The 19747-nt window shown below is 37.2% G+C and overlaps 1 protein-coding gene and 1 non-coding gene across 4 annotated transcripts in view; one reads left to right on the top strand and one right to left on the bottom strand.

Moving 5' to 3' along the window:
- The window catches only part of CUL4B (cullin 4B), a 37702-nt gene extending 23019 nt beyond the window's left edge, over positions 1 to 14683 (top strand). The window contains exons 13-22 of one of the 3 annotated variants that reach the window (XM_035008097.1): positions 2838 to 2942; positions 3431 to 3541; positions 3981 to 4066; positions 4730 to 4792; positions 5348 to 5455; positions 6316 to 6429; positions 7279 to 7384; positions 8927 to 9099; positions 10692 to 10844; positions 12587 to 14683. In XM_035008097.1, coding sequence (XP_034863988.1) covers positions 2838 to 2942; positions 3431 to 3541; positions 3981 to 4066; positions 4730 to 4792; positions 5348 to 5455; positions 6316 to 6429; positions 7279 to 7384; positions 8927 to 9099; positions 10692 to 10844; positions 12587 to 12682 — 1115 coding nt within the window. In that variant the 3' untranslated portion in view covers positions 12683 to 14683. Of the gene's footprint in view, positions 1 to 2837; positions 2943 to 3430; positions 3542 to 3980; positions 4073 to 4729; positions 4793 to 5347; positions 5456 to 6315; positions 6430 to 7278; positions 7385 to 8926; positions 9100 to 10691; positions 10845 to 12586 lie in introns of all 3 variants that reach the window. The other 2 variants (XM_035008114.1, XM_035008105.1) reach the window with 2 other exon arrangements.
- LOC118013719 lies at positions 682 to 784 on the bottom strand. The gene has a single exon (XR_004680103.1). It is a non-coding gene; the product is annotated as a U6 spliceosomal RNA (small nuclear RNA).
- Positions 14684 to 19747: the final 5064 nt, after the last annotated feature.

The following is a 19747-nucleotide window of genomic DNA, read 5'->3' as shown; positions in this document are numbered from 1 at the left end:
GGGGGAGCGGGAGAGGGAGAAGCAGGCTTCCCGATGAGCAGGGAGCCCGATGCGGGGCTTTGTCCCAGGACCCTGGGATCATGACCTGAGCCGAAGGCAGACGCTTAACAACTGAGCCACCCAGGCGCCCCCAGCCTATGTTTTCTTTTAGGAGTTTATGGTTTCAGGTCTTCATCTATCCATTAAAAAGACAGTCAAGTCTCTAATCCATTTTGAGTTAATTTTTCTGTATGGTGTAAGATCATGGTCCAGTTTCATTCTTTTGCATGTGGCTGTCCAGTTTTCCCCAATACCATTTATTTTAACATTTTTTTTTTAAGATTTTATTTATTTATTCATGAGAGACAAAGAGAGAGAGGCAGAGGGAGAAGCAGGCTCCCCGGTGAGCAGGGAGCCCGATGTGGGACTCGATCCCAGGACCCTGGGATCATGACCTGAGCCGAAGGCAGACGCTTAACCATCTGAGCCACCCAGGCGCCCTCCCCAATACCATTTATTGAAGAGACTGTCTTTTTTCCCATCATATATTCTTGCCTCCTTTGGCATAGATTAATTGACCATATAAGCATGGGTTTATTTCTGGGCTCTCTGTTCTGTTCCATTGATATGTATATCTCTTTATATGTTAATGCCATACTGTTTTGATTACTACTATAGGGGTTTATTTGGTTTGGTTTTTTTTTAAATATGGAATGCTTCATGAATTTGCATGTCATCCTTCGAGGGGCCATGCTAATCTCTGTATCCTTCCAATTTTAGTTATATGTGCTGCCAAAGTGAGCAATGATTACTATAGTTTTGTAGTATAGTTTGAAATCAGGGAGCATGATACCTCTGGCTTTGTTCGTCTTTCTCAGGATTAGCTATTTGGGATCTTTTGTGGTTCAATACATATTTTTAAATTACTTGTTATAGTTTTGTGGAAAATGCCATTGGGATTTTGATAGGAATTGCACTGAATCTGTAGATTACTCCCTCTGCCCCTTCCCCTGCTTGTGCTTTGTCTCTCTCTCAAATAAATAGATAAAATCTTTTTTAAAAATTTACTTTTAGGTATTTTATTATTTATTTTTTTAAGATTTATTTATTTGAGAGAGAGAGCGGGGGGAGGGGCAAAAGGAGAGGGAGAGGGAGTCTCAAGCAGACTTCATATGGTGTTCCATTTTGCGACCCTGAGATCACGACCTGAGCTGAAACCAAGAGTTGGATGCTTAACCGACTGTGCCACCCAGGTGCCCCGGTATTTTATTCTTTTTGATGCAGTAAATGGGATTATTTTCTTGAGTTCTCTTCCTGATAGTTCTTTATTAGTGTATAGAAACACAACAGACTTTTGTATATTTTGTATTCTGCAACTTCACTGAATTCGTTTATTCTAATAGTTCCTCGGTGGTCTTTAGGGTTTTCAATGTCTAGTGTCATGTCATGTACAAATAGTGACAGTTTTACTTCTTCCTTTCCACTTTGTATGCCTTTTATTTCTTTTCCTTGCCTAATTGCTGTGACTAGACTTCCAGTACAATGTTGAATAAGAGTGGGTATAGTGGGTATTCTTGTCTTGTTCCTGATCTTAGAGGAAAGCTTTTCACTGGTGAGTACGATATTAGCTGTGAGTATGTCATATATGGCCTTTATTTTGTTGAAGTATGTTCCTGCTATACCCACTTTGTTGAGAGTTTTTAACATAAATGGATGTTGAATTTTGTCAAATGCTTTTTCTGTATCTGTTGATGATCATATGATTTTTATCTTTCATTTTGTTAATGTGGTGTATCCTGTTGATTGATTTGTAGATGTTGAACCATCCTTTCATCCCTGAAATAAATCCCACTTGATCATGGTGTAAGATCCTTTCAATGTATTGTTGACTTCAGTTACCACATCCAAGCCCCCCTACCTATGCTAGCAGGCTGTGTGGAAAGTGCAATGATGGTGTCTGCCATCACCTTGATCTCTAGGGAGCATATTAGCTATATCCCGCCCCTCCAGCTGATATGCCCCCAAGTCAGCAAATGTATCTTTCACATATAGTCTAGGTGCTTTTCAAACTGCTGTTTTTTCACTGGGTCTTGGGGTGAGCCATGCCACAAGAGAGTCCCCCAAGAGTGGAATCTCCATTTCCTACAGCACTTTGGGATCCCTGGAAATCACTTCTGTTTGTTTTTTAAGTCTGATGTTTCGGGGGCTCATCTCTGTAGTGCAGATCACTGGGGCCAGGGTGCCTGAAGTAAGGCACCAACCCCTTATTTCTCCAAGAGAAGCACCTGTCTGGTGAAATCTTTCCCTGTTGTGTGTTGTTATACCTGTGTTGTCTCTGCCTCTCCTACGCATCTTGATGTGATCATTTTATCCTTTGTTGTGGAGAACAGTTCATCTAGTTTTCAGATGTTTTTCAAAAGGAAATGCTCCATGTAGCTGTAGCTGGGAGTGTGTTCATGGGAGGAGGTGTGTTCAGGCTCTTCCTATTCTGCCATCTTGGACCTCCCTCCCATCTTCAGTGGCTTTGATGACTCCAGCATGGTTCTGTATACACTACCTCCCCCACGCTACCCCATTTTAATAAGCATCAGGATAGTGGAAGTGGAAAGTACATTAGATCAGGAGCCAGAAGACTTGGGTTTGAGTTCAGGCTCTGGTATTTATTAGCTCTGTGAGATTGAATAAGTCACTTGCTAACCTTGACTTTGGAGACTTTAAAAAGTGCATGTATACCTCTGAATCATTGAAAAACTCAGTATATCATACTCCTGTTTGGGTATATATAGTGCCTAGTATCTTATGGATACCCATGATCACTAAATATGATCACTAAACAATGAACTTTCCCCCCATTTTAGCTAAGTATGTAGATTCAAAGCTTCGTGCAGGCAACAAAGAAGCTACAGATGAAGAACTTGAAAAAATGTTGGATAAAATTATGATCATATTTAGATTTATCTATGGTAAGTGTTTTTGTTTTAAAATTTTTCTTTTAAAACAGAGCACTCAGCAGAGAAACTATCAAGTATAATTAACCAGAAGGGACTATTTATTTGGGAGTTAGATATTTAAAATTGTATTATATTTGTGGCATTTAATTCATTAGGGTACTTGAGGAATATTACTTCATTGCCTTGTGCTTTGACTTTTCCACTTATTAAGAGCCTTGATTTTTGCTACTTGTTTTAATTTCTGTTGATGCTAAAGCCACCAGTTGACTCAAGTTTTTTTTTTTTTAAAGTTAACGCAGTCTTAATTCTTTATAGCAAAGAACTTTTGAAATATCCAGCATAAATATCTACCTCTAATGTCTGTTGTATTTAATGAACTTGGGTAAATGTAAACATTTAAATAACTTGAAGTCATGGTGTGATTTATTAAGCACTTTGGAGCAATTTTGTCAAAACTTTTTATTGGACTCTTATGAGTTGTGTTTTATTATTTAACATAGGTAAGGATGTTTTTGAGGCCTTCTATAAGAAAGATTTAGCCAAGCGCCTGTTAGTTGGGAAGAGTGCATCTGTAGATGCTGAAAAATCAATGCTGTCCAAACTTAAACATGGTATGATTGTCATTCTTTCTACTCCTTTTCTTTGATTTCTGAGGGAAAATGTTAGCTTAATTTTTACTCTTTAATTGCCTCTGATTAATCATTGTTCATATGATGAAAATTAAGTAAGCTCATGAGGTTTCCAACCTATTGTACATATCCAGAGCTGTTGCAGTTTTTTAAAAAATAAAGCATTGCTCTTGTTTTTATTATTTGTATAGATATTTTCCATTTATCTTATGTCTAAATAGTAGATAAGGTTACTACAGGATTAAAGAGTTTGACTCTGAATTAGTGGGGCATACACTTTGGGGTAAGGATTTTTTCATTCTTGTGAATAGTTAAAGATCATATTTCATGCTAAAGTAAGTTTTACATTTCATGTTTTCAATTTTCAATTCTTTGTTTGCACCACTTTAAAATATCATAAATGTATAAACATCTTTAATAGAATGTGGAGCTGCTTTCACCAGCAAACTTGAAGGAATGTTTAAAGACATGGAACTTTCTAAAGACATCATGATTCAGTTCAAACAGGTAAAAGTGAGTTAAACTCTTACTTAATTTCTCAAACTTAAGTATATTTAGTTATCTTCTTCCTGTGATTTGCACTGAAGAGGATAAATAGAAACCTATATTTGTTGTAAATACATCATAGCAGCTTAGATGACATTCACATTAGAGGGAAAAAATCACCAACAAAATACATTTGACCTACTTCAGAATTTATTCCCGATATATATATACCCAAGGTAACAAAAAAAAAAAAAAGAATAAAATGTATTGACTGAAGTCAGGACAAGAAAAACTGTAGCTAGATCATGAGAACAGGGCTTTCACTAGCATCTAATCACTGTTGGTGATATGTATGTTCAAAGCTGGCAATGGGGAGGGAGGAGAGGTGATAGAAAGGTTGTATAAGGCCTTTGGGAACATTGGGAATGAAAAGCTAGATCCACAGTTTTGCAGATGTTGGTAGATGGTGGTTTTGAAATATTCAAGAGCATAGGTAATAGCGATAGCAAATTAGATTTTCCTCTCAGGGTTTTAGTAATGACTCCTTTACCACTATATTGCTATGGTGGGAACTGAGAGTGGACAACACAAGAGAAAGATCAATAGGATCATGGTCCTGTAGTAATGACAGAATAGGGTTTATCTTCTTTGCCCTTTCCCCTTCTTCTTCCTTCCCCACTTTAGGTCATCCCCTGCAAACAGGCAGTGGAGCAAGTGAAAAACCGGAAACTTGGGCTGGCTGGTGGGGTGAGGAATGGGGGTTGCTACAGGGTGTTCCAAGCCACATAGGGGTCTCCAAAGGTGGGGACTGCAGGTGGTAGGGGGAAAAGAATGGAGAATGAGGGGCGCCTGGGTGGCTCAGTTGGTTAAGCGACTGCCTTCGGCTCAGGTCATGATCCCTGTTCAGCGGGGAGCTTGCTTCTCCCTCTGACCCTCCCCTCTCTCCAGTCCTCTCTCTTGCTCACTTTCTCTCTCTCAAATAAATAAATAAAATCTTAAAAAAAAAAAAAATGGAGAATGAGATTCTACCTATAATAGCCCAGCCATAAGTGAGAAATTATTTAAGTCACTAATGCCTCTAACAAGGTCACGTGATCCTTGTGTGCCATTGTAATGAAATATTAACTATTAATGTAGGCTTCATTTATAGTCCTTTTATAACAGTTGCCTTTTATTTTAAAGATGGTCAGTGTTTGCATGTAATTTTATAATGGGGAACTTCTTGAATGGGTCGTTATTATGACATGAAATGTATGCACCTTTATTTTTAAGATCTTAGTATGTGTGTTGATCTTATTGTAGTATATGCAGAACCAGAATGTACCTGGGAATATTGAATTAACTGTGAATATCCTGACAATGGGTTATTGGCCAACATATGTGCCTATGGAAGTCCATTTACCACCAGAGGTAAGAGTTGCTGTTCAGGACTTGAGTTATAAGCATAGAAATACATAAAGCTTCTATTTTGCTTGTCTTTGAAAAATAAATACTTTCTAAAAGTTTGTGCCAACTTTTAATATTTTGCTCTTCTTTTTATGTGACTCTCGTACTTATATCATTAGAGTGTAGTTAATGATGTCAAGTTTCTGGGTTCAGGGCCAATTTCTCTGACTCTTCTTTTAGTTCCCCAGATTGTAACCATCGTTCTGCCCAGCTCTCCGAAATTTTTGCTCATGTATCACCTGGGGGTTGGATTGCTGAGTGAGTGGGCTTGAGTAAATGCATCCTAACTTTTGGGGAAATGTCTTAAACTCAGGACTGAAGCTTAGAAAGGGGGTTAAGGCTAGAGAGAGATATTGAGACTCCTTCGTGGAGATAATCATGGAAGCCAAGGGGGTAGAGATCTCCCTCATTAAGAGGAAGAACGTAGAAATAGGAAGAAAAGGGCTGAGACAGAACTTTGGAAAAGGTTCACATTTGGCAGATGGTAGGAAGAGGAACCTGTTTAGGAAACCAAAGAAGAAGCAATAGTGAGATAAAGGAACCAGTATGGTTTGGAGGCACAAAAGCCCCTGGAGGTGAATGTTTCAAAAGAGGGGATGTTTAAATGTTGCAGAGAGATCAAAGAGTATAAAAACTGATAAATGCCATTAGATTTGATAGTTGGGAGACGGTTACCTTACATCAGAGTGATCGGTGGAGCTACTGGGTATAAAAACTGATATTAAAAACTTCCAGAAATTATTACACATGAGGTAAATATAAAGAATGGTGAAAGTGATGACTGGATACAGAGCTTAAATAAAGCTGTATTTTATTTATTGTAGATGGTAAAACTTCAGGAGATTTTCAAGACCTTTTACTTAGGCAAACATAGTGGCAGGAAACTTCAGTGGCAGTCAACCCTAGGCCACTGTGTGCTAAAGGCAGAATTTAAAGAGGTAAGTAGATGTTCCCCAAACCTAGTTTTCATCTTCGTCTTTGATGTTGAGGACATCCTTCTTTTTTTCCTTAAAAATTTTTTTTATTTGAGTAAAGTTGACATACAATGTTACATTAGTTTCGCATGTACAACATAGTGATTCAACTTCTCTATACATTATGCTATGCTCACCAAAAGGTCATTCCTCTTAACTTGAAGGTTTAAGCTGTTTTAAAGTTTATCTTAAATACATGACAGAGTGACTGCTTATCACAGCTTTGTGTGTATTATAAGAATGTGATCTTCTTCTTGGTTGAATTGGCCCTGCTGCAAAACCAAAAACCGGTAACCCTTTTTCTGCTATCCTTTCCCACCTGTGGATGCAGAATTCTCATTGCTGCTTCTTGACAGGAAACTTCTTGTTGCCGGGAGCTAGAGAATAGAGTGGGTGTGAAGGAGAACAGTTCCCATATCTAATTTCAAAAAAAATCCCTGCAGCCTTTCATGACTAATTTGAATCCAACAAGTTGAAAATGCATTTGAAATAGTGATTTCTTGCTGCTTGTGATAAATAATCTGTAATGACACATAAGGCTGAGTTATTAATTTTCATTACTTTGCTGTTCTGTTTTAATTATAAGGCTTAAAAAAAAGACCTGTAGAAAGGTCACCCAGTCCTTCTTCCTGTTTTAGGTGGGATCACACCTAAATCCTACACTGAACATACTGGCTTTTCTGGATAATGTTAATCCATGTTTCTGAATCCACTAATTGAAAAATGTTTTTCCTGTTAAAGATTAGTTATTTGATTAATTTTCATGTATTTTTTTAAAAAAGTGATGGCTAAACACTGCTGTTTCTCCAACAGGGTAAAAAAGAACTCCAGGTCTCTCTTTTCCAAACCCTGGTGCTGCTAATGTTTAATGAGGGAGAGGAGTTCAGTTTAGAAGAGATCAAGCAGGCTACTGGAATAGGTTTGTGTTGTATCAATTAGCAAGCATTATTCAATGTCTGCTGTGTGCATTCCACTAGGTTAAGAGCTTTGGGGGGATACAAAGGAATAATTCCTCTCCTCAGCACTCATAATCATGGAGAAAGGGGGAAATGACATTTGTAATAATTTCACAACCAATAAGTTACCAATCTGTGGTGCTGACTAGGAATGTGTTAGGAGTTCAGTGAAGCAGGAGATGTCTGTGGGCTAGCATAATTGGGAAATCCTTCATGAAGGAGGTGATATTTGAGATGGGCCTTCAAGTTCTAGTTAGGGAGATGGCATAAGCTGCCAGGGGAGATAGTGTGAGAAAAGGCTTAGCGCTAGGAATGAGCACAGTGTGGGCAGGAGTCACGAAGTATTGAACTGCAGCATCAAATAGTGAGATACAAAACTAGATAGGTAAGATGACTAGAGCCTGATCATGGAAAGCCTTGCAAATCTAGCAGATGAAACCTGCTTTGTAGGGTCTCAAGTGTGAGACATAATAGAAGTGGCTTATTTGGACAACTTACCTGGAATCAATAGACAGTAGGGCAGCTTGGAGGTTGAAGAGATGCCAGTCCAGAAACTAGTGGGGGTAATTCAGGCATGAAGTGATAAGGGGCTTAGTTTAGAATGAGGCCAATGAGAATGGAGAGGAGGCATCTATCTCTAAGGAAGTTAACTACTAGGTACATGAAGGATGAAGGGGAAGGAATAGTTAAAAGATGATTCCAGGGTTTCTCACCAGAGTAGATTGGTAGTTTCAGGGCTGACAATTGGAAAGAGGACACAGTTTTATGGGGAAGATTATGAATTGAACTTCGGATATATTGAAGTTGATAGTAAAATAGCCAGGAGGAGGTATCTTTTGTAAGATTTTTTTAAAAAAGATTTTATTTATCTGTCAGAGCACAAGCAGGGGGGAGCAGCAGAGGCAGAGGAGGAAGCAGGCTCCCTGCTGAGCAAGGAGCCTGATGCGGGACTCGATCCCAGGACTCTGGGATCATGACCTGAGCCAAAGGCAGATCCTTAAGCGACAGAGCCACCCAAGGCATCCTTGGAGGTGTCTTTTGAATGTGGGATTAGAAGGAAGTGAGATGTCATTTCTGAAGATTTGGTAGTTATCCACATGGAATATTGAAGCCTTTAGAGGACCACAGGAAAAAAGTCATTGGTTAGGACAAAGAGGAAGTCATTGATGACCTTGGGGAGAAAAAGGAAACCTTTTTTTTTTTTTTAAGATTTTATTTATTTATTTGAAAGAGACAGAGATAGCGAGAGCAGGAACACAAGCAGGGAGAGTGGGAGAGGGAGAAGCAGGCTTCCTGCCGGGCAGGGAGCCCCATGTGGGACTTGATCCCAGGACCCTGGGATCATGACCTGAGCCTAAGGCAGACGCTTAACGACTGAGCCACCCAGGCGCCCGAAAAAGGAAACCATTTTAATAGAGGGATGGGGTAGAAGTAGATTGAAGTGAATGTAGTGGTTTGTGTTGATGAACTAGTAACAAATAACTAATCCACTGTTTCTTCTTCAGAGGATGGAGAATTAAGGAGAACACTGCAGTCATTGGCCTGTGGCAAAGCTAGAGTTCTGGCAAAAAATCCAAAGGGCAAAGATATTGAAGATGGTGACAAGTTCATTTGTAATGATGATTTCAAACACAAACTTTTCAGGATAAAGATCAATCAAATCCAGATGAAAGAAACGGTACTCTTTTTGCATTCTCCTTGTTCTGATGCACTGGAATTATACGTGTTTGTAATAAAAATTTATAAAGAAGATTTTATGCCTGTAATACAGCCACTAATATTTTCTGTGCCTTTATCTAGCTCAGTATATTTCAGTACTTGATCTTGAAGTTTTTGGGGGGGAAGTGCACATAGTTGAATGAGCACAGTGTGGGCAGGAGTCACGAAGTATTGAACTTGAGTATCTAGAACTCAAGATAGTTTTATATCCTGCTTTTTTTGCCTAACATTAAATCTTTAGAATTTTCCATGCCATTAAATATCTTCATAAAATGGCAGATGGCCACACAGTGTTCTTTTACATGGCCATTATAACTTATTCAACCAATGCCTGTTGGGCAATTAAATTTATAATTTCTTAGTGTTGTCAATAAAACTGCAAGAAACATCTTTGTACCTAAATCTTAATCTCTCTGACAGTTCCTTTATGATAAATTCATGGAAGTACTTCTTTGGGGTTAAAGAATATGAACATTATAAGAGTTGTAAAAATGATGTCGTATTGTGTTCCAGAAATTCTGGACCAATTTACTCTGTCTAGCAGTGTGAATGCCTGTCTTAATGGTGCCCTCACGAGCACTAAAGATTATATTTTCTTTTTTAAATCTTTGCCAACTTGCTGAGTGAAAACTCTGAGTGATTTAATTAGTATTTCTTTGATTAACAGTGAAGTTTTTGTTTGTTTTTGCCATTTGAATTTGTAAGAGACTTTCATTACAGAAACAAACAACTGCAGCATTTCCTGAAACCATTTGGTTTCAATTCCAAGGTTTAATGCAGTACATGAGGAAAAGTTTTAATGTGGGATAGAGGTCAGTATCTCAGACAAGTTCCTGTCTTACTCAACGTTCACATCAAAGGTGTGATACTCCCTTAGAAGAGTACTGTGTTCTTTAAAAAAAAAAAAAAAATTGATGCTGTATCAGAAAGAAATTGACTACAAAAAGCCCAAACTATTCTTTTAACTTAGTTGCTAAAGATGGACATTTTTGCTTTAGCATTAAAATTGATAAACTGTCTCCTAAACACCTAAATTTCTGTTAGTCTTGAACAAATATAATTGCTAACACTGCGTTTCTGATTTATGTATTATAAAATAAAAATTAATTTTTAAAAAGTTTGACTCTAGTTAGCTAGTACCATACTTTAAGTAAGAGGTCAGAGTCAGTCTATTTTGCAGATAAGCTAATGTTCTACAGAAATCTGGTCAGTAACCCCTTGTGACACATTTAGAAGATTTTGAGGACAAAGTAAAAGAAAATGGTAAATGCTCCATCAGCCATCTCTACTTCTAAAAAGACAACTTTAAGTGGTATTTTTCAGTTAACTAATATTGGCATTACTTCATTGGTACAGGACAGTATAATTAGGACAGAAAGGAATTGTTTGTAGGGTTTTTTTCTGTCATCATCTGTATTTATAAGGTTTCTTTAAATAATTCAGTATATTTAAATCATTAATAGTGTGTCATGTCCCTAAAATGTACAGTTTGTGTAAGCAAGCAAGTTTCACTTCAGGTACAATTGCTAAGTTTAAAAACCTTTTTGTTAGGTTGAGGAACAAGCAAGCACTACAGAAAGAGTATTTCAAGACAGACAGTATCAAATTGATGCTGCAATTGTTCGAATTATGAAGATGAGAAAGACGCTTAGCCACAATCTTCTTGTTTCAGAAGTGTACAACCAGCTGAAATTTCCAGTAAAGGTAGGTACTTCTGTGTTTTTGAATTGAGCTTGTATATATAAAAGAGAACACATTACATTTTCAGACACAAATCTTAAAAACATAGATTAAAGCCTCAAGACCATTTGGAGGGACAAAACTTTTTATTTCTCATGCTCATATATATGATCCCCCCCCCTCAAAACCCTGTTGTTAGCATATGTGGATAACTGTGACAAAGGGGAAAACTGTAAGGGCTCTTATACCTGAAAGTTTAGCTGCTAAATGAGTGTGAAATTTTCAGGTTCATTCACAGTATTTCCTTTGAGCTTTGTTTTTTGTTTTTTTCTTTTTGAAATACCTTGGTATTTTGACGGATTTGGTTATTTTAATCTTTTGTTTAGTTAGCTTATGTAAGTGTCCATTAAAAACTCTATACAGATAATTAGCCATCAGGTATCTTTTTGAAAAGTTGAGCAATTGTTCTGGCAACCTGAAATTGGTCATTTAAATGGACGTGCTCCAGTGTAAATGTCCAATAATAAAGAGGCTTAGACAGTGTGGTGTTTTATTAGCCTGTTTTCCAAGTTTTTTTTTTTTTTTTTTTTCGAAGGTTCCCAAACCTTTGTGATGATAAACACTTTTTAGAGTTTGGATAGACTCTTGGCTCTTGAGGTTCTCAGGAGCTTTGGGCTTAGGTACATCACTTCACCTTGTTTTATAAAATGGGGATGATAATAGTACTTAACTCACAGGTTCATTGTGAGGCTTAAAAGAGCTATGATCTATGTACAAAACTTAGCACTGGGCCTGGCATAATAATTGCTTGTTAGCTATGAATGCTAATAAGTCAGGCTTTCTCTCTTCTCCAAACCTAATACTACCTTCTCATTACCACGCTCTTACCCTTATGCTCTGCCTTACAACCATGTCACCTCCAGCCAAAGAGGTCACTGAGGCAGTTAAAGGATCACTATAATAAATACTGGTTTTTGTCCGCCCCATCAAACTACTTTTGCTCTTTACTCTTCTCAAATCAAGTGGCCATTTTACACTATCTGAAAAACTGTATTAGCAAGATTATATTCTTTTTATAGGCTAGATACAAAAGACAGTGAAATTTTGTCATCTAAGAGCTAAGAATGCAATCATGAGAACCAGTTAGAAGTTTTCTCAATTTTTCAACCACAAGTAGGATTCAAAAATCTAAATTGTTTATGGTAGGTAACAGGTAAATTACATTAAACCTGAAATACAGAGACTGAATTATGAGGTAATTCACTTATCAGACCATTTGTTGTAGCATTCTTGTAAACAGTGTTTTCTGTAGTACATTTTTAATCTTAATTTATAAAAATGCAACCTGGCTTTGAAAACTAGCTTTTGCCCAAATTTAGGGTCTACTTATCTTCTCAAACTCTATTGACAAAGCTAAATAGAAATTCTGTTTTCTTAAACTATAATGTATTCCTGGTATGAAGTTATGATAAGTTAGTCTTTTGTATTTGTGGAGAGAATAGCTGGTTCTCAAAAGACCTCTTTAAGATAGAAAAGTAACAAAGTATTGTGTAATGGTATGACAAGATGTAACAGTATATGTATAGTATAAAAACATTTCTTAAGCTGGTTTTATTTTCATTATACTTTTTCTTTTTAAAAAAATTAGGAGATTAAATACATTAAATCAGTGAGCCAAAACTTTTTTTTTTTTTAATGGGGTATTGGTACACGGGCTTGAGCCAATGATTATAAGGTTTGCACTGAAAACTTGCCTTCTCTTACAGCCTGCTGATCTTAAGAAGAGAATAGAATCCTTAATTGATCGGGATTACATGGAAAGAGATAAAGAAAATCCAAACCAATACAATTACATCGCATAAAACCTTGGCCTCTGAGTATTTGGTATCATATGCAGTAGCCAGTGGATAAACTAACCTGTTGATCCTATATTATTTGACTTCTTTTATACTACCAATGACCAAATGAAGCAGTGTAATGGAAATAGTTGAGTTGACTTTTTCAGTGGTTAACATGCCCATTTAAAGAGTTAATACTTAACCTTTAAGAAGAATGTTGTTGAACTCTTTGCATGTTATTTAGTATGATGTGCAGAAAATTCTTAAGAAAGTACCTGGTCTTCATGATTCCTCTTTGGAACTGGGGAAGAGGTCCTATGGCTATTAAAAAAGGAGGGGGGGGTTCTTATACACCATTAATTATGAAGCAAAGGGTTTATTTGCTTAAAATGTCATTTAAAGATACTTAAACTGCATGCAAACTTTATTTACTGTACAGAGTTCTGGATGTATTTATCAAATAGAAAAACCACCCTGGACTTGGTTGTTCACCTGTTTTGTGATTTCCCTTGAAAAGAAAAATAAGTTGTCATAGCTATTGATATTTTACTAAGTAATGTTCTGTTACACTGAAAGGGATGTTTTAAAAAAACTTATTTGGAAACAAGTTTTCAAGTAGAGGGACAGTTGCTTACATAATCTCTTGTATACACATCCTAGATGTTCTATTTATGACCATGGGATGTGTGTATATGGCTTAGCCCTGAGTTTACTGTTCTGATTAACAGGTACTTATAATAATAGCTGAAAAAGAAAATTGCTGATCAGCTGTACTGGAAGAACATGGTGGGAGAGAAAAATCCAACTCTTCATATTAAAAATGAATACAATATGAACATTGCAAAAGAGACCAAAACCCCCGTGTTTTGTAAATTTTTACAAGAGCAAAAATTCATCAACTAGTTTTCAACTTCCTTTAGTAAGACTTTAATGTTGTTTGGACAGTTTTGTCTTCAACTTGGACCAATTGTTAGATTGTTACAGGCTTCCTAGGATTTAGCATTCCTGTTTTCTCTACCAAAGTTTTTTTGGGAAGCGCCCCAACTTTCCATTTTGCTAAATAAACCTTTCATCCTCCTAACTTCCTAAAGACCTAGATATAAAGATCTTCCTTTATTTTCCCCAATACCCCCTAGTTGGGAATTTCAAAATCTGTATCATGCTGATCTTAATTCCTTTCCAAAATTTCTTGAAGAGTTCTCATAGCCACTGGACATCTTCTTTTCAGGGAATGTCCTAGGATTGTTCATACATAGAAAATAGCAAAAGTATTGTTACTCAAATTGATAATGTGAGTAAAAAGGCTTCTCTTTAGCATCAGTGGGGGTTGGTTGGTTGTTTGGTTTGTTTGTTTTTGTGGGTTTGGTGGTTGGGTTGTTTTGTTTGGTTTTGTTGTTTTTTTTTTGTTTTTTGCTTCCTTGTTTTTCCTTGAAGGGAATCGATCTTGGAGGAGAAGCAGAAAATTTTGTTTGGATTTTTTAAACAGAATTGCTTTGATGCTTTGGCAATAGTGTATTTTCTTGACTATTTGGAGCCATTAGGAAGAATACCTAGGGTCCTAACCATGAACTGAGGAGACTTTTGGCTCTTGTATCTACTATTGATTATTTTCTTGAATTCTCAAGACCTGTGACCAGCTACTATAAAAAAGTTGCCTGTTTCTAATTGCATCAACTTGCACACTGTTAACAATATGTGGTATTTAGAATGCCTTCCTAATTCTTTTTGAGCAGCCATTGCCTATATTTTCTCAGCTTCTCCCTGGTTTCCTTGCATGAGCTCATCTGACAAGGAAATGCAGCTATTCTATTTGTCCTCTCTCCACACTGGACCAATTATGTCGTGTCCTAACTCATCCCTGATGGTCTCTGAGATATATAGACTATTCCACAAGACTCAATAGTTACTCTTAAGGAATTTTTAGGTAGAATTGGTCCCTGTTAGGAGGAGACTCTTGGTGTCACTTTTGTTATCTTGAAAGCTGGTCCCTTCCTTGAGGCTCTTAATTTTTTGAAACCTTGATGCTGTTTCAACTGAAAAATTGGCAAGAATATTAAAAAACAAGTTGAGGGGAGCTGTTTAAGACATTGAAAAGTAATTGCAAACAACATTGGGTAATTGTGACTTTCAGTTGTTCTGTATCAGTTAAATTTTTGTGCTCTTTTCCCTGTGTACGTGGTGGTTCTATTTTTCTCCAATAAAACTTTTATTTAAAAAAAGTTTCTGGAGAAGATCTTTAAAATTCAAGCATTTTAAGAAAGTTATGAAACCACAGAATTTTAAGTCTTTCCTAAGGATTTAATGAATCCATATCTGTCAATTTTGTTATTTTAAAAATGTCTCTTTTTTATTTTTGTGGTGGTTTGGTGATAATGCTATAGGAATGTGGAGGAGGGTATTGGTAAAGGGTGAGTAAAATTCCCAGGAATTCTCAAGGTGAGTATTCATTCTTAAATGTCATATTTTAGAAAAATCAAGTGCAAGTATAAATACTGTTTCCTTTGAATTCTCAAAAGTCAAATAGTTTCATAAAGTTAATGTGAAAGTACTTTACATTGAGGGAAGAATAAAAGATTAAATACTTTTGTTTTAGTAATGGCACTTGATTTTCCTTTTCTATTAATATGACTTCTGGGCGATATACTCTCACAGTAAGATGCACATAAGGACCATACCAAGCCAGGAATCAAGAAGCTTTTTTAACCCGCTTCCTGAGTCTGTTGAACAGTCTTAACATGATGTCTAGCCATACTCTTGAAAATTCTTTCCCTGTACGTGTGTGTACAGTTCAGGAAATCAGTTTATTCTATTTAGGCATCTGGGTCTCAAGATTTTCAGAAGTTTCTTTTTTAATCGTAGTATCCATAAATCTTTTTTTACATTAGCTGTTTTTTTGTTTTAATGACCATTCTGTTTAACGCTGTGAAAGGCAGGAAGTGTTATAAACATGTTCTGTTTATGTCATCTACATAAATTTGCCAAAACATATTGTTCATTAAAAAGAAAAGAGCAGTACTAATGGGAATTTGCATAATTATGCTTTATATAGTATCCTTGGAATGGTTCATTAATGAATATTTTTAAGTTTCCTACAAAAATTTGCTTTACGTTTGAATAATGATGAGATTTGTTCACCTGGAAACACTTGGTTCAAATATAACATTTTGTTCAGTTATTTTCCACGCTATTATAAAATAGGTATTTCTTTTTTGGAACAGACACATAGTATACTTTGGAACAGACACATAGTATACTTATGTATTTAACAATCCCTAGGGGCCCCTGCCTGGCTCAGTCAGTAGAGCATGCAACTCTTGATCTCGGGGTTGTGAGTTCAAGCCCCACATTGGGTATGGAACCTACTTAAAAAAAATTTTTTTTTAATATAGTACAAAAAAGCCCCAATCCCTAGAATTTATGTCTAGCATAGTAAAAAGAAATCTAACGTTTATTTTGTAGAACCTTTTTTTCTTAAAAGATTTTATTTATTTGAGAGAGAGAGGAAAGAGCAGGGGGAGGAGCAGAGGGAGAGGGAGAAGCAGGCTCTCCCTCTGCCTGCCTGTCTGCCTACTTGTGCTATCTCTCTGTCAAATAAATAAATAAAATCTTTTTAAAAAATTAAAAAATAAAACCTTTTCTTTAATTAAATTTGTAAATTACACATTTTCCATTTTAACCATTTTTTAAATTTTGTCAGAGAGAGAGCACGAGCAGAAGGGAGGGGGTAGAGGGAGAAGCAGGCTTCCCGCTGAGCAAGGAGCCTGATGCAGGACTTGATCCCAGGACCCTGGGATCATGACCTGAGCTGAAGGCAGCCGTTTAACTGACTAAGCCACCCAGGCATCCCCATTTTAACCATTTTAAAGTGTACAGTTCAGTGACATTTAGTACATTCACCCTTTTGTGCAACCATCTAGTTCTCTAGTTCCAGAACATTTTCATCATCCCAAAAGGATTCCAGAACATTTTCATCATCCCAAAAGGAAACCCTGTACTCATCAAGTAGTCAATCCCCATTCCTTCTCCATCCAGCCTCTGGAAAGCTTTTTAATAAGTTGAAATTAGGAAGTGTGAGTCTTATACTTCTTTTTCAAGATTGTTTTAGTTATTCACGTCTCTTGCTATTCCATGTGAATTTTAGGATCAGCTTTTCCATTTCTGCAAAAAAGGCCATTGGGATTTTCACAAGGATTCCATTAAATGTGTAGATCTCTTTGAGAGTATTGCCATCTTAATAGTATTAAGTCTTAGTTTAGACCATGAACCTAAGATGTCTTTACATTTTTTTTTAAGAACAAGCATGTGAGTGGGGGCGGGGGGGAGGTGTGGGGAGAGGGAGAGAGAATCTTTTTTTTTTTAAGATTTTATTTATTTATTTGACATAACAAGCAGAGGGACCAGCAGAGGGAGCGGGAGAAGCAGGCTCTCTGCCGAGCAGGGAGTCCGATGTGGGGCTCAATCCCAGGACCCTGGGATCATGACCTGAGCCAAAGGCAGATGCTTAACTGACTAAGCCACCCAGGCACCTCAGGAAGAGAAAATCTTAAGCCGGCTCCACATGCAGTGCAGAGCCCAACATGGGGCTTGATCTCAACCCCAAGATCATACCTAAGCTGAAGTCAAGAGTCAGATGCTTAACTGACTGAGCCACCCAGGAGCCCCGATGTCTTTACATTTTTAAACCACTTGTTTTAGGTCTTTAAGAAGTTTCTTTCAGTAGGGATGCCTGGGTGGCTCAGTTGGTTGGGCGTCCAACTCTTGGTTTCGGCTCAAGTCATGATCTCGTGGGTCGTGGGATGAGCCCTGTGTGGGGTTCTGTGCTCAGCGGGGAGTGTGCTTGATGGTTCTTTCCCTCTGCCCCAACCCCCACTCATGTGTGCACATGCTCTCTCTCTCTACAATGAATGAATCTTCAAAAAAAATTCCTTTCAGTAATATTTTGTACTTTTTGCTATACAAGTCTTTTATATCAGCCTGGTTAAATATATTCCTATGTAGTTTGTAAATTGAATTGTTTTCTTAATTTACTTTTCAGATTGTTCATTGCTAGCATATACAGTTTTTTGGAAGATTTTATTTATTTGAGAGAGTGAGCGAGAGAGAGAAGGAGCAGGGGGAGGGGCAAAGGGAGAAGGAAAAGCAGACTCCCTGCTGAACAGGGAGCCTGACACAGGGCTTGACACGGGGCTCAGTCCCAGGACTCTGGGATCATGACCTGAGCCGAAGGCAGATGCTTAACTGACGAGCCACCCAGGTGCCCCTAGCATATACAATTTTTTAAGGGATTTTATTTTTAAATAATCTCTACACCCAACATGGGACTGAACCCACAACCCTGAGATCGAGAGTCACATGCTCTACTGACTGAGCCAGCCAGGCGCCCCATATACAATTTTTGTGTGTTGATCTTATACCCTACAACTTTGCTGAATTTGTTTACCAGCTTTAATATATTTTTGTGGATTTTTAAGGATTTTCTAGATATAGCGTCTTTGTTGCCTACAAAGAGAGAGTTTTACTTTTTCCTTTCCAATTTGGATGTGTTTTCTTTCTTTTTCTTGCCTAATTTCTCTGTCTGGAGCTTCCACTATAATGTCGAATAGAAGTGGCTAAAGCAGGCATCCTTGCCTTGTTCCTCATCTTAGGGGGAAAGCTTTCAGTCTTCCACCATTGGGAATGGTATTAGCTGTGGGGGTTTCACAAATACCCTTCATCATGTTGATGAATTTTCCTTCTATTCATAGTTTTCTGACTATCATTAAAGAATGCTGTATTTTGTCAAATGCTTTTCCTGCATCAATTCAGACAATTGTGGCTTTTTTCCTTTGTTCTATTAAATTGGTGTATTATATTTATTGGTTTTCATGTGTTGAACCACCCTTGCATTCCTGACATAAATCCTGCTTGATCATGGTGTATAATCCTTTTAATATGTTGCTTAATTTGGTGTGCTAGTATTTTGATGAGGATTTTTTTTTTTTTGAAGATTTTATTTATTTGACAGAGAGAGAGCACAAGCAGGGAGAGTGGCAGAGAGAGAGGGAAAAACAGGTTCCCCGCTGAGCAGGGAGCCCGATGCGGGGCTCAATCCCAGGACCCTGGGATTATGACCTGAGCCAAACAAAGGCAGACGCTTAACCAACTGAGTCACCCAGGTGCCCATTGATGAGGATTTTTGCATTATATATTCATAAGGGATATTGACTGGTCTGTAGTAGTCTTGTGTCTTTGGCTTTTCTCTCAATAGAAGGAGTTACAAAGTGTTTTTTCATCTTCTGTTTTTTGGAAGACTTTGAGAAGGATTGGTCCTGAGCTTTTCTCTATGGGGTTAGGTGACCTTCCTCTGTGCTTCTATAGTTCCCCCTCATTTCACCACACTGTATGACAATTGCCCATCTCCTGATCTGTCCCCTCTGCTAGACTGAGCTTTTCTCTATGGGGAATTTTTTAATTATTCATTCAGTCTCTTTGCTTATAGATCTGTTCAGGTTTTCTGTTTCTTCTTGAGTCAGTTTTAGTGTTTTGTTTCTAGGAATTTGTTGATTTTATCTTGGTTATCCAATTAATAGGTGTATAGTTGTTCATAGCAGCTTTTTTTTCATCCTTTTCGTTTCTGTAAGGTTAGTAGTAATGTCCTACCTTCATTTCTAATTTTAGTAATTTGAGTTTACTCTCTTTTTCTTAGTCTAGCTAAAGGCTTATCCATTTTGTTGATCTTTTCAAAGAGCCAACTTTTGGCTTTGTTGCTTTTCTCTTGTTTTTCTGTTCTCCGGTTATTTCCACTCTAATCTATATTATTCACTTCCCTCTGCTAGCTCTGAATTTAGTTTGCTCCTCTTTTCTAGTTCTTTAAGGTGTAAAAGTTAGCTTATTGATTTGAATTTTATTTAGTGTAGGCATTTACAGTTATACATTCCCCTGTTGGCACTATTTTTTGCTGCATCTCGTTAAGTTTTAGTACGGTATTTTTGTTTATCTCAGCACTTTCTAATATCCATTGTTGTTTCTTTTTTGATATATTCGTAATTTAAGAGTGTATTGTATAATTTTTACATATTGTGAACTGTTCACTTTTCTGTTACTGATTTC

This window comes from Mirounga leonina, unplaced genomic scaffold (assembly GCF_011800145.1).
Source record: "Mirounga leonina isolate KUSES-001 unplaced genomic scaffold, KU_Mleo_1.0 Mir_101664, whole genome shotgun sequence".
NCBI classification, from domain to species: domain Eukaryota; kingdom Metazoa; phylum Chordata; class Mammalia; order Carnivora; family Phocidae; genus Mirounga; species Mirounga leonina.
Note: the sequence above shows the minus strand (reverse complement) of the source record. Positions and strands in the feature narration are given on the sequence as shown.